Here is a 13,849-nt window from a genome sequence, read left to right as displayed (position 1 = left end):
ATCTCTCTTTTTAGAAGAAGAGCCAGATGGTTGGAATCTCATAACTAGCATTTGTGGGGGGTGAGTAGTGTATCTTACCAAAATTCTTAGTGCATTTCATGTAATAGAACTGAATTAAAGATTGATTCAAGGACTTGAATAGAAAGAAATCTTAGAATGTATCAAAAAAAAAAATTATTTATTTTTTAACAGAAGAATATCTCAAATTGATGATGTAAAATTATTTCAAGGAAGAAAAAAAGTGACCATCTCATTTGCATGTTCTTCTTATTACTGCAATACAGGCCACGAATTCTTTGTAAATGTAACAAATACAACACAACTCTCAACAAACAAAAAATTACAAAGACCAAAACTTAAATCTAAATTTAAAAGAGAAAAATATCAAAAGTGGTCAAAGGAGAAAAAAATAGGGATTAATAGGCATCCTTTTTTAAAAAATTGGACTGACAAGGCTCACTTTTAAAAAGGAAGGGTCATTGTGCAAGTGATGTTTCTAATTTTCAGCATTTTTCATTTTTTTTGGAATTTTGTTGCCCCATTTTCGTCTTTTCACGTTTTGCATACGGGATTTTAGTTGGATCCGTCTGCATTTTATACATTTTATTTTAAGTGTTTATGTATCATTTGTATGATGGTGTGTTACATGTATTCATGTTGTGTAGATTAAAGCAAAAAGGAAAAGAGAAAATAAAAGTGGTCACCATTATCCCCATTCATTGTCTAGAGACCACATTTTGGTCTCTTATCTCTCTCTCTCCCGTAAGTTTCTCTCTCTCTTGTTCCTTGCTTTTTCTTTTCTATTTTGTGTCAAGCTTTGATATTTGATTCCTCTCTTTATACTTGGAATTTTTTAGTGCCGTTTGAGGCAAAACGGAGAGCACGACGAGCTCTACGCGCAAGTACCAACAATTTCAGCTTTGAGTCTCCTTAGGGATTTCGAAATTGGAGACCCATTTTAAGGGTTTTGCATCAATTTGAGGTAGGGGTCCTTAATCCATGTAATCTTGTACTTTAGTGAGTTAATTCTTCATAAATGGTTATTAACATGCTTAATTTGTATAGAATCAAGCCAATTGCTTAGTTGATGTGTATATTTGCTAATTGATTAATTGTGATATTACATGATCTATGTGAAGAACATGTCTATGTGTTGATTCTTTATATGTCTATCGTGCTAGATTTTATTGTATAAAAACATGTTGTGGTTCATTAAATTTTTTTATGAATTGTGTTTTGCTAATTAAATTTTGAGTGATTGTAGAATGATGGGCGTAGACATGATATTGATATATTCATGCATTGACATTGGGCATGAAAAGGGGAAGAATTGTTTTGATACGAAAAAGAGGAATTTTGGGGAAAGTGTTTTGATGAAAAGTGTTTTGTGAAAAACCCGGTCGCCGCGGGGGTACCAAATGGTTGGAGTGTTAATATAGCCTAGAGGGAATTAGGGAGATTGTCCTAGCGTGGTTGAGCTAGCTGGGACCCATAATGACGCCGCGGGGGTACCAAGGGTTAGGGACACTAGCCAATCCTTCTCTCGTGTTGCTGCGGGGTCACCAAAGGGCGGGTTATATTAACAGTTGAAAGTAACGGATTTGAATGTTGAAAAATGGGGAGCGACATCGGCATGCATTGCATTCCATGACATTCTATTATTTATGTTAAGATTGATGATTATGTCGTATCTTCCTGACATAACATAACCCCGAACTCTTTTGTTCTATTCTTTGGTTGGATTCACGGGAACACAAGAGTCGTGTCTTAAGTGCCACCTACTGAGCGCACCCCAATACATTTAACATTTTTTTCAGGATATGGCAAGGAGTTGGCTGATGATAATCCACCACATGCTTGAGGGCATTTAGAGAGCATTTTGGATGTATTTTTGTAGAGCTTGAACTTATTTTATAAAGCACATGTAACAAAATGTATTAAGTTCATTTGGTATGTAAATGATGTAACAAGATGTTGAACTTTTTTTTGATGTAAATTGTCCATGATGTAAAGCTTAAGTTTAAAACTCATGAAATTGGTTTCGATGATGTTCAATGTGATCATGGGTTGGTTCTTTCGTTTGTAATCGTAGAATAATTCTTGATTAAAGACCTATTATGAGTTCAAACCATTATTAAGTCTCCATTACTGCTTCCCTTTCATTTTCATAAAGCAGTATGTCAAATTCAGGACCAAGGCTCGAGGGACCTGTTTCGGTCGACCGAAATAGCTCATCGGTCGACCGAACTGAGTTCACACTCTCAGTATCTTCCATTTCAGTCGACCGAAATGGGGTTCGATCGACCGAATCGTTTTTAACTCTCGGAATCTCACCTTTCGGTCGACCGAAGGGTTATTTCGGTCGACCGGTTCTGGAGGGTCTACTTCGGCCGACCGAAGCTCCATTTCGGTCGACCGAAGTGCACCTGCTTTGGGTTCTTTGCTCTTCCTCCTTGGTACTATATTCTTGATTCTTGGAATTCGTTTAGAGACTTTGTGAGAGCCTAGTGTTAATCCTTAGGACCATGTTTTGACGCTTAAAATGATAAGTTTGATGTAGATGACCTCGGGTTCGAGTAAGGACCCGGCTAACGGTTCGGACCTCGGGTTCGAGTAAGGACCCGGCTAACGGTTTGGACCTCCGGGCTCGGGTCGTCACAGTGCACAACACTAATGTGTTGGATTTTTTTGGCACAAGGCTTCGTTTGTTTGATAGTACAATATTGTTTTGTATTTTTTGGTGTTTGGTTATTTTAAAATATATACGAAGACAAAAAAAAAAAATTAAAATTTAACAAAAATAACTTATTCATGCATATTTTACTTCGTATGTGACTGTTTTTTTGAGTCTGGAGTCATTTATAATTCTTTAATCTGTTTTCATGCTTAGGATATTATTGTCATTTGGTTTTATTTTATAAGAAATGTGCCTTTTAAGTGAGTCATATGACTACTTAAGGTATGTTTTGTAATTTTTAGATCTTTATTCTGCTGGAGAGAATACTAGCCATTAGATTACATTTATTTAAAGGGATATGATTATATCTTTGCTAGGGCGCCCATTGTGTCTTATAAAAGGGTTGTTCCAAGTTGTATTCAGTAGCTTTTGACGTATTGTTAATGTTTCTTTGGGATTGAGTTGTGGTTGTTTAAGCTAATTTTATAGCTTGAATTAGCTCTCTGTTTTTCCTTAGGCTCCGTTTGGTTAGTTGGAATCAACTAGAAAAGAAAGGAAAGAATTTTTTTTTTTAATTTTTTAGAGTTTGGATAAATGGAAAAAGAATCGTAATAGAAAATATAGTTTCCGCATTAGACTATTTTCCCCCAAAACTTTTCTCACACAAAACAGGCGAAAATTATATTTTCTCGTGATTCTTTTTATTTGACATTCATATTTTATTCAACAACTTAAAACAACAAACTTCTTTCTTTTCTAACTAAGTTACTTTTCTACTGAGTTTCAAATAGACAAGTTCTCTAACAATTTATATTTTAGTGGACTTCTAAAAGGCAGTACTATGACGATTTTTTTTTTGGTTTCGAATATATACATTGCATCTAATATATATATATATATATATAGAATAATATACATTTTGCTCTTTTTGTATTCTTTGGTTGAAAGCCAATGAGTCCATTAGCCCAATTTTTTATTTTTGTATTTTTAAGCTTCCCTGTTTCTATTAAATTAATAGTTAACTTCTACCTAAGAAGTCTTGACGTATTATTTTAATTTAAACAATATAAATAAATATAAATAATTATATTATTAAATTTAATAATTCATCATTTTACTAAAACTTTACTAAAAATAGATATCATCAAACACAAATTCATTTATTTTTGTAGTATTTGAAATTGGTATGCATAATCACTTTCTTTTCATTTTCATACTATCCAAACTAACAAATTAATATTTTCGTACAATTTTTCTGAATAAATTTTCATACTAACCAAATGCTCTCTAAAAAATAACTTTTGTTTTCATTCATTTCATTTTTCTTTCATTTTCTAATTCTTTTCTTTTCCTGATCATTTCCATCGTATTGAAGATTTAAACAAACCTAGACTGGTGGGGGAAAAAAAAAAATAGTAATTGTGAGTGAAACGACGGGGTGACTATGGAGGGAAGGAAGGTTATTTGACTTGTGGTGCACGTGCGTTGCATAAAAGGTGTTTCTTTCAGAGAAACGGTGTCGCAGATACTAACGCATAAATGTGGTAAGGGTTGGTTAAACTAGCGAGTGTGGTACACAGACGTCAGTTCAGCTCAGCTCAGCTCTCTTAATAAATCTGAAGAGATGAATTCGGTGATAAGCAATTCCGGCAGCTACACTATTCGTTCTTCCATTATAATTTCAAGCTTCAATCAAACCCAGAGAGCCAGTCACGGTGAGGACTCAATTATGCCCTATTTTCATTTCTTATCTTTTATATATGTATATATGTATGTATGTATCTATATATGTATGTGTCTTTTCTGTTTTCTAACCAGTTCCTAAATTTTGTTCAATTCGAACCTTTATCAAAGTTATTATCATATCTAACGAAAATAGAAACCCTCGAATTTGTGTATGTATGTATGTATTCAAAAAGGAAAATACAAGGTGCCTACCAAGACGCCCAAGAGGTCCTCTTTGGTGGATGAAAATGTTGAGGAAGATGTTACGTCTTTGTCCAAGACTCATCGGAGTTCACACTTTGAATTTAAGACATTTCTGCCTGCCATTGCAGGTAAATGCCCTTTCATTCTTTCTGTTTTTTCTCTTTTCTTTTTTGATTGTTTGGCCCCCAAAACGTTCAATTTGATTTTTTCTTTTCTTTTCTTTTTTTGTTTTTGTTTTCATTCATACAAATTAATATCCATTACTTCGGTGTTAGGTGTACAATAAGCATACAACTTTTGAATTTTCTATTTATGATGTTTTCAGCGGCAAATTTGGCTGTGACACACTCAGCAAAGGCTTTGAACACTGGGATTTTTGTGGTGAGAACTCGTTAGATCTAGTAGTTTAGTATTTCTCTATATATTTCACCCACCAACATGAATGTTTTGTCAGTTTGATGCATGTTATCTATTAAACAGGTTACATGGCTATTTGTCTGCTGAATGCTAAAGTCTGAGATATATATTTTTTGGCAATTAGTATATAAATGATAAATAACAAATAACATTTTTGTTATAAATATTGTGTTATCTGTGCCACGATAGTTTTGTAGAACGGTTTAAAGCATGCTTTCTTTTATTATGATTTTCCTGAGAAATGCTTGTCAATAATGACGACTTTCAGTTTTGGTGTCCTAATGGAACTGCAAAGTGTCCCCTACTGTGTTCTTTTTGGGCCTTGAAATTCCCTTTTTCTTTATGACAAGGTAGAAAATGAAAAAAAAATAGAGCACGATTGGAGAAATGAAAGAAGTTTATAATTATCTCAATTCTGTTTTGATGTTCTTTTGTACTTTCGTGTTATCATTTTATGAGCACTGATAACCATTTGAAGAAGAGATTCAGCTAATAAATCTGTATGATTTAAAAGTTGCGCATCAGTGGTGACTATAGGTTATAGGCCTCATGGTAATAAGGAAGAATTGGACTCGGCTACCCTCCAATGAAGAAACTCCTTGAACTATGTAGTCACCTTGTGAACTGCGAGCTATGTGTTTCCAATCTGGAATTTTGTAGAGACTCACCATATTGTTGTGATGAAACACAAATCAACTCAAGGAAAATTCAATTTCTTTGCAAATTCAATAATTTCCTGTGATAGTTTACGATCTGGAAAAAGGAATAGGGATTTAATTGATGGTAACTTTAAGATGCTGGGACAACAGAAGTTCAGTGCATGAACATGGAGATCCAATGCAAAAAGCAAAACAATCATACATGAACAAAAGATTTACGTGGTTCGGCACAACCCAGCCTACGTCCATAGATGAGAAAGATTCCACTATAATTATGTACAGATATTACAACGGTGGATAATACCCAACATCGGACCGTGTACACACGCTCTTGCTCTAGAGCTCTTCACCATGTACCGCTCTATGAGATTCCCTGCTTGCCAGAGGTGTTCTCTCCACTCTACCATCCTATAAACCACATATTTACCAGATGTGTGAGGTAGAGGATTAAAGACCCTTGCACACCCATCAACTGTCTCATGAGGTTACATATCTCTAAGTTTCAATCCGTAACCTAGGTATCTATTTATAAAAACCTAAACCCAATTCCTTGTTGGACAGTGATTACAATTCCTTAGAGCCAAAGACTTGCTTAACAAGAAATTTCCAAACAAAATACAACTCTAAAATATAAACCTAATTAGACTAGGAATTTGAGGCACAAAACCTAACGTAAGATTTATCATAAGGACATCCAAACCATATTACAATAACTACTCTTCTACCTAGTTCTCAGAATGGGAGGTAGCATGTGTTTGTTTTATATGGAAAACAACTATCTCTTTCTGCTGATAATTTAGATTGTTTCTTGAGAAATAAAATATGATTTGATGAACATGATAGCCACAAAAATGACAATGACGATGATTTTGAGATTCATGACGAAGTAATTTTTAAATGCTTCCAACATTTCCAAATCTTTGGACTTCCTAAATGCATCACGTCTTCTACTCGCTTGCACATGCACAAAAGTGAATGTGCTAACACACACCAAAACTCATGGTAATATTGACCACAAGCAATTTGTATTATGTAATAGGTGGTTGATTCCGGCTGCATCTTTGAATTTATCGAGTCTCCGCTTTGTGTAAATTGTTCATTTGGATGGATATTTAATAGGAGGGGGAATACTGGGTGCTCTGAGATTCCTCTGTCCAAGCTAAAGAATTTTCGTGTTATGTTTATTTATTTATTATTATTATTATTTTTTATATTTGTGAACTTTATTCTGGAAACCCAGGGGGGGTTGTATGTTGGGGGGAGATTAATATTCATTAGATTTTGCAGCATCTTACCTACTAGTTTTGATTCACTTTCTTTACCTGAGTTATGCACTTCTTCTTCTTGTTCTTCCGTTTATTTATTTATTTATTATTATTATTTTTTTAAATAACACACAGGTTAATGCTTCTGTGATAGATTTTGATATTACTTGGTGTGATGGTAAAAGTTTGGGCTAAAAATATAGTTTAGGTTTATCTCTAGTTTTCCCCACCCAGCACTCTGCATAGACAGTACATATGTTGGGTGTTTCCCTTTTCTAATGACATGTCTTGATTAAGACAGATTAGAAATTGAAAGTAAAAGTACATCCTTAGTGGCTTAGAAACAGCAAAATTTTGATTGAACAATTATTCTCCTTTTTGTTTTTGATAAGTAAAAATTGTATTAGAAAGCTTTCAAAAGGGGAACGCATCCCAAGAGCTATACAAATACCGAAACCAAAAACGGTGTCCTATGGACCCAAAGAACCCAAAAAGTCCACGATTTCATCTAAAGATATACAAATTCTCCACATCACCTAACTAAAAAGAGAACAAATAATAGAAAACTTCAATGCCCCAATGGAGGATTCCTCCCCATCAAAAGATCTTCTATTCACCAATGGGCAAGTGGCCTAGCAGTTGCAGGCCCCTACTTCCCAAAGGAGGTTAGGGGTTCGAACCTCGGTGGAGGCATGTGTGTGTGAGTACCAACTAGGAAAAAAAAAAAAAGATCTTCTATTCCGCTCTTTCCAAAGATTCCACCAAACACAAAGGGGGTCACCCTCCAATAGTCACGAGCATGAACCCACACCAAGTTCAATGGTTGCATGCTTTCCAGACCAATGGACATGTTTATGTGAAATTTATAGCTTAATTGAAATTTTTTATTATGATGTTTGATGCAGCCTAGGGTTCATATAAGGTTTGAGCCTTTTGAGAACAAGATCCTCTTTAAGTATTGAAAGTTTGGTTCAGCAGTCATATAAATACTAACACTCAAAATGATTAAAAGAAATAGTTGTTGGCAAACGAATGCAGAAATTCCTTACAAGCATGAGAATTTTGATAGGTCTAGATTCTTGCCACAAACAAATAAAAGCCAATCGATAGGCGAGCAGAACTGAAAGAGAAATGAATGAAAATGATAAATTAGCGGAATTATAGGTTATGCTTAATGATGCACCAGTGAGAAAAGGAAGTTTAATTTCCGTAGAGGGTGAGAGATGGAGATGGAGACCAAAAATAACGTGGGATGAAGTTATTAGAAATGACTTTAAAAAGTTTACATAGTAGGTGATATGGCAGGTAATAGAAAGGAATACAGACAGAGAATTCATGTGGCCAACCCCATTTATATGGGAATAAGGCAAGGATGATGATGATAGGTTAAGCTTAATGTTACATTTCCTTTTTGGCAAACCAAAAAAAATGAATTTATTTTCTTTTGGTGTCTAAATTCCTTTTGTAGCTAAATTCCTTTTGTAGCAACTTGTACAATTTCATCCCACTTTTTTTTTAAAAATACTCCTTTTTTATATTTTGAATAGTCAATTATGATCAAAGGTTTCCACGTATCAGATTATCTGCCATTTGTCTTTAAATCCTAGTTGTGAGTTTCGCTCTGGTCATATAATCTCAAGAATCAATATTTTCTTCTCAGGAAGGAGCTGCTTCTGTTTATTCTTTAGCAGATGGAAGCCTAGGAGATTCGTTTGGAGGCTTTTTATATTCAGCAGGACAACAGGCTAATGATGCTGTTCAAGACCAGTTATCAGCTCTCAGTTTTACTAGGTTTAAGTCCCAGCACTGATTCTTCATTGGCATTTGGAAATTTGAAGATGTGATACCAAATATTTCACTATGCTCTCTGGTTCATTTGTTTTCCTCTTTACAGTTTGGCAGTTATATTTGGTGCGGGTCTTGTAACTAGTCTTTCTCCTTGTACGTTGAGTGTTTTACCACTGACTCTTGGTTATATTGGTAAGAAATCCTTAGTTTTAAATTTTGTAGTAAAATAATGTAAATTATGTGTCGTTGATTTTATGCTTTTCTTGTCATGTGTGATGCTGATTCTTGGACTTGCTGGAAATCATTCAGGAGCATTTGGCTCTGGGAAAAGCAGAGGAGAGGTATATGACTTGTTAAACGAGTTTTTTAATTTTAATTTTAATTTTATTCCTATGCTTCTCCTACAACTTCATAATTTTCGGGAAATTGACATTGGTTTAGAAATGTGTTTTGAACCAAGTTAATTTAAGGACTAAAAGAGAAATAATAATAGAAAATTTGTTTTTGAATGCTGTCAGAACTTCTTCCGCTAAACTGCTGTGTCCAAGAACTTGGTTGAGTTGTTGGTTTTGGTCTTTTCTGTCATCTAAATCTTTTACGCTAAAACCATTCAGTCGAGTTTATTATGCTACTTTATTAAAGTGACACGTGTATATCTTCTGTTGCTTATGCTACTTTAGCTTACATGATTCCAGTAACTCTGCACAAAATATGTGATAGACTGATGGTTTCTCTTTCTCACACACACACAAAAGTTCTGTTTTTCCTTTTTCCTTCTCTTTATTTTATATTTTTCTGTTCAGGTCATTGGGGACTCAGTTGCATTTTCATTGGGATTGGCAACTACACTAGCAGTCCTTGGCATAGCAGCTTCATTTGCTGGGAAGGCATATGGACAGATAGGTCAGGGACTACCTGTGGCGGCTTCTGGTTTGGCTGTAGTCATGGGTCTAAACCTCCTAGAGGTGATTAATCATATTGTTTTTATGATTATCTGGTGTTATATCTTTTATTTTGTTATGTGTTTTTCTTCTGTATAGAATATGTATTTTTTTATATATATTTCATGCCCACTCTATAAAGGGAATAATGATACTCTTTTATTTATTATTATTAATTTTTTTTTGTGACCGTACCGACAGTAAATTTCCTGAACTTAAAAAGGTATAGGGCATTGATGCTAAAAATACTCCTATAAAAGGTGCTTGTTGGTAATTTGAGTATTTAGCTTTTGTTATTATTTTTGGAATGTGTCAACTGTGATCTTGTCTGTATGCTTGTCACTGCAATCAGACTTGGCCATGCACACCATCTCTGTGATATACTGTAGACCTTAAGCTTGGGAGATGCACTGTCTGTTGGGTATTGATTTGCTTCTAAAGGGTTGTAATTATTATTAGTTATAACTTATATCAACCATTTGTGATGAGTTACTTTTGATGGGGTATTTCTTTTACTTAAATTTTTGCTTTGTTGGAATTTCATTTCAATCTTTCTATGCAATGGGTTTTATAGATGTATAGTTCTTCTAGATATTTGATATTTTCCTATAAATGTATCGATGGAAATTCTTTATATCAATAGGCTTACTTAGCCTATATGAATTATGAAGGCATGGAGATTGATATAAAAATTCTGATTCAGTTTTTGATTTTACTCAATTTTCCAATCTAGAGATTAAAGGAGCTACCAGAGTAATTGTTCTCTCTCTCTCCCTTAGATCTTTTTATTCCTCTTTCCTTACTATTTTGCTTAGCATCTTTTTCTCTGAGGTTGTTAGTCCTACCTTTCCATCTGGCCTAATTGGTTCAGAAGGCTGAGGTTTCCCCAAAAGTTAGGGCCTTTGTTTGATCTGTATGTTCAAGTTTCAATTTACAGCTTGCAGAAACTTGGGAGATATTATCTATTTTACCACATTGGTTGTGATTAGATTATGCGCTTAATGTATTTTTGGTAAGATAGTCACGCGCTTAACTTCAATGAAATCAGTTCAATTGTAACATATAATATCGTTTATATTGTTTATGCAACACTAAGGCTGTAGCTCAAGTGAAATCTCCTCATCTTCCAATATGGAGTTCAAGACCCCATTGGGGTAATATTGAGAGCATGTGTGTGCGCTTACCTATCAAAAAATATATACATGTATTGTTTATGCACTTAGAGTAGGTGGTCATGTCTAATTCTCCCTCTTTTCTGTGTGGGCTCATCCTGCTGGCCAATGTTGCAGATAATTGAGCTACAACTTCCCTCATTTTTCGACAACTTTGATCCTCGTGCTGCCGCTGCTAATTTTCCTTCAAGTAATGGGCTTTTTTGTTTTATCCATAGCTTCTCAAGCACACATGATTTGGGTCAAGGTGGCTCTGCTGACTTCTAAAAAGATTTAACTTGTCAGGTGTGCAAGCATATTTGGCTGGGCTTACATTTGCATTAGCCGCCTCACCTTGCAGCACACCTGTGCTGGCCACCCTGCTTGCATATGTAGCAACATCCAAGGTACTTTGAAATGCTATATGATATTGAATTCCATATGAGCTTTAATCTTCTTTTAGACTGCATGCATAATACTGATAGGTTCTGGGCATTATATTATGGGTTTGGCTTTACTTCTTGTGTGTGTGTGTGTTTGTATACATGATTGCTTGCGCGTGTGTGCGCACTTGAGGGCATGCGCGGGGCCTCATGCTATGCATTTGGTATGGTGGGAGGGTATGGCACAGAGACAAACTGGCTTTGCATTCTTCGTTAGTGGAAAGATATTTTTATATGACTAATTTACATGAATATACAGTACATCAAAATCTCATTAAAAAAAAAAAAAAAAAAATTAGAGTTGTCTTGTAAGTTGATACTCTGCATAATGTTTACTGCTTTGTTTTTTGTTTACAAAGTTTTTATTTCGAATAATAATGACATTAAGTAAATATCTAACATGAAACGCTTAACAGGATCCAATAATAGGGGGCAGCTTACTGTTGACATATACAACTGGCTATATTGCTCCTCTACTTCTCGCAGCTTCTTTTGCAGGGGCATTGCAGGTATATGCTTTTCTCACTTATAAAACTCAACAAACTGCTGTATGCCTGTATCTCAACCCTATATGTACAACATTTACTGGTCCTTTTTCCTATTTTCTGAGGTATATGTGGTGCACGATAGCACATACTGGTGCTGCCGTGCCGGGCTGGGCAAACTATTTTCGGTACGACACCTAGCTAATTTAGGCAAGATATTGGAGTCTGACCAGGCAATACTAGGACAGGTCCCAGATCTTTCTATCCCCATTGCAGGCGGAGGCCCAAAATTTTTGTAGTAGTAGTGTTATCCTTGCATTTTGCTTTGTGTTCTTTGCATTCTTTTTGTTATTTTAGTTTATAGATGTCATTTATGTTTGTTTTAGGAATTTCTAACACATAAATATGTGCAGAGGCTGCTTTCATTCCGGAAGTTCTCGGCATGGATTAACCCAATGAGGTATTTTCTGAAAACTAAGTTCAATCATAAGTTTTCCTTGGTGTTTTCAAGACTCCTTTTGCATCAGTTAGTTTTTATTCATCTTTCGCTTTTGACTTAATTATCTCGAAAACTCGTTTTTATTGCTTAATTAATTTAATATCATCGGACCCTATGGTGATTGCAACCACAGCTACCACAAGTATATTTAAACAACTGTTTATGCCCGTAAACTCCCATTAGCATTTTTCTTCCTGATACATGCTTAAATCTGATTTTCTTGCAGTGGCGCGCTCTTGTTAGGTGGGGGTGTTTATACTCTGTTGGATAGGCTTTTCCCATTGACAATGGTGATGTAGAATCTTCATAGTAAATTATGCAGCAAGAACCTCAATATGGGAGAAGAATCTCCGAATGTCAGCGGTAACACTGTTCATCCTCTTTTCTCATTGTATTGGTCATATGACACCCATAATAGAAATGCACAAGTTAATATCAGTGTTCCACTAAGCCACTTCAGTGCAAGGTAGAAATTAGATACACAGATTTGCTTGAACCTTATGGTCAATCATACAAGGGTACTCATTAACAATTTCTGTAAAATGTAATGTGGTTGACAGATAAGTTGTATATTGTTAATTTCAGAATATGAGTTTACACAGTCTTCAAAAAGCTACATAATATATATATGCATATATATATTTCGCTTCCATAAGCTACCATTATTGTTTAGAGCAGCATCTTATCAGTGTTATTCAAAAGATAGGATTGATGCCCATGATCGACTTTCTATAAAATGTGGTTGACATAAATTGTTTAGAATAGCTTCTCTCCAGTGCTATATTAAAAAACCCTTTTGTGTAAAATATACACGGCCACGTATGATTTGTAAATTTTTTTCATCTCTCGCAGTCTGTTAAGATATATTGCCACATCACCAATGTGTAAAGGGGTTGTGTATAAAGGGTTGTGTATTTTACAGAGTACTTTTACACTGCCATGTAAGCATATTTTCTCTCTCCTTCCCTTTTCCCACTCGCAGTTCTCTTTCTTCTCTCTCATTCCTTTACGCCTCTTTGTTTCCCACCTTTCTAGAGTGCAATAGAGAAGAATCTGTAGCTAGCGGCAAGGTAAGAACTGCTCATCCATCTTTTATTTATTTATATATATTTTTAATAAATATAATTTGATTTATCACTTCGGTCTGATCTTTATCTTCTGCAATCATATTGACAAATATGTACTAGCCAAAGAATAGATATATATTTTAATCACATAGTTTCTACATACTTGAATCTTATTTTTATTATTTGTTATAAGTTTTCGGTGGCGATAGTGATTGCAATGGCGTGAAATGTTTGCTATTGACGGGATGGGAAAGTAAAATATAGGGAGAAATTATTATTATTTTTTTTCTAATTAAGGAGGATTGGGACGTGAGGTTTAATCGAAGTAAATTGAATAAACTAGGTTTGTAAAAGTACAAAATTTTTGTGTAAATCTATTCTGACATATCAGATTTACACAAAAAAATTTAACATATCGCTGGAGATACTCTTATAGTTTTCATGACTGTCCATTGACCAAAGTACCACGTGTAAAATCCCTGCGGACAACGTGTAAGTACCCATGGGGTTAGGGAAAAAAATACCATT

General features: G+C 34.8%; 1 protein-coding gene across 1 annotated transcript; it reads left to right on the top strand.

Moving 5' to 3' along the window:
- The first annotated feature begins 873 nt into the window (after positions 1–873).
- Positions 874–12,866, top strand: LOC132307735 (cytochrome c-type biogenesis ccda-like chloroplastic protein). Its single transcript, XM_059805576.1, has 13 exons — positions 874–982; positions 4,053–4,392; positions 4,597–4,734; positions 4,932–4,987; positions 8,608–8,738; positions 8,842–8,927; positions 9,045–9,076; positions 9,539–9,700; positions 10,966–11,038; positions 11,134–11,234; positions 11,687–11,779; positions 12,169–12,215; positions 12,481–12,866. The coding sequence occupies exons 2-13, from the start codon at positions 4,302–4,304 to the stop codon at positions 12,551–12,553; spliced, it is 1,083 nt and encodes a 360-aa protein (XP_059661559.1). The 5' UTR covers positions 874–982; positions 4,053–4,301; the 3' UTR covers positions 12,554–12,866.
- The last annotated feature ends 983 nt before the right edge of the window (positions 12,867–13,849 follow it).

This window comes from Cornus florida, unplaced genomic scaffold (genome assembly GCF_030987335.1).
Source record: "Cornus florida cultivar Cherokee Brave unplaced genomic scaffold, ASM3098733v1 CherokeeBrave_3.0.0_Hap2_Chr05, whole genome shotgun sequence".
NCBI classification, from domain to species: domain Eukaryota; kingdom Viridiplantae; phylum Streptophyta; class Magnoliopsida; order Cornales; family Cornaceae; genus Cornus; species Cornus florida.
This window is presented reverse-complemented; position numbering and strand designations above follow the sequence as displayed.

Coding starts and splice junctions, on each gene's coding strand:
- LOC132307735 (XM_059805576.1), top strand. CDS start 4,302: ATGAATTCGGTGATAAGCAATTCCGGCAGCTACACTATTCGTTCTTCC. Junction 9,077..9,538: donor CTGGGAAAAGCAGAGGAGAG/GTATATGACTTG, acceptor TTTTCTGTTCAG/GTCATTGGGGACTCAGTTGC. Junction 11,235..11,686: donor CATATGTAGCAACATCCAAG/GTACTTTGAAAT, acceptor AACGCTTAACAG/GATCCAATAATAGGGGGCAG.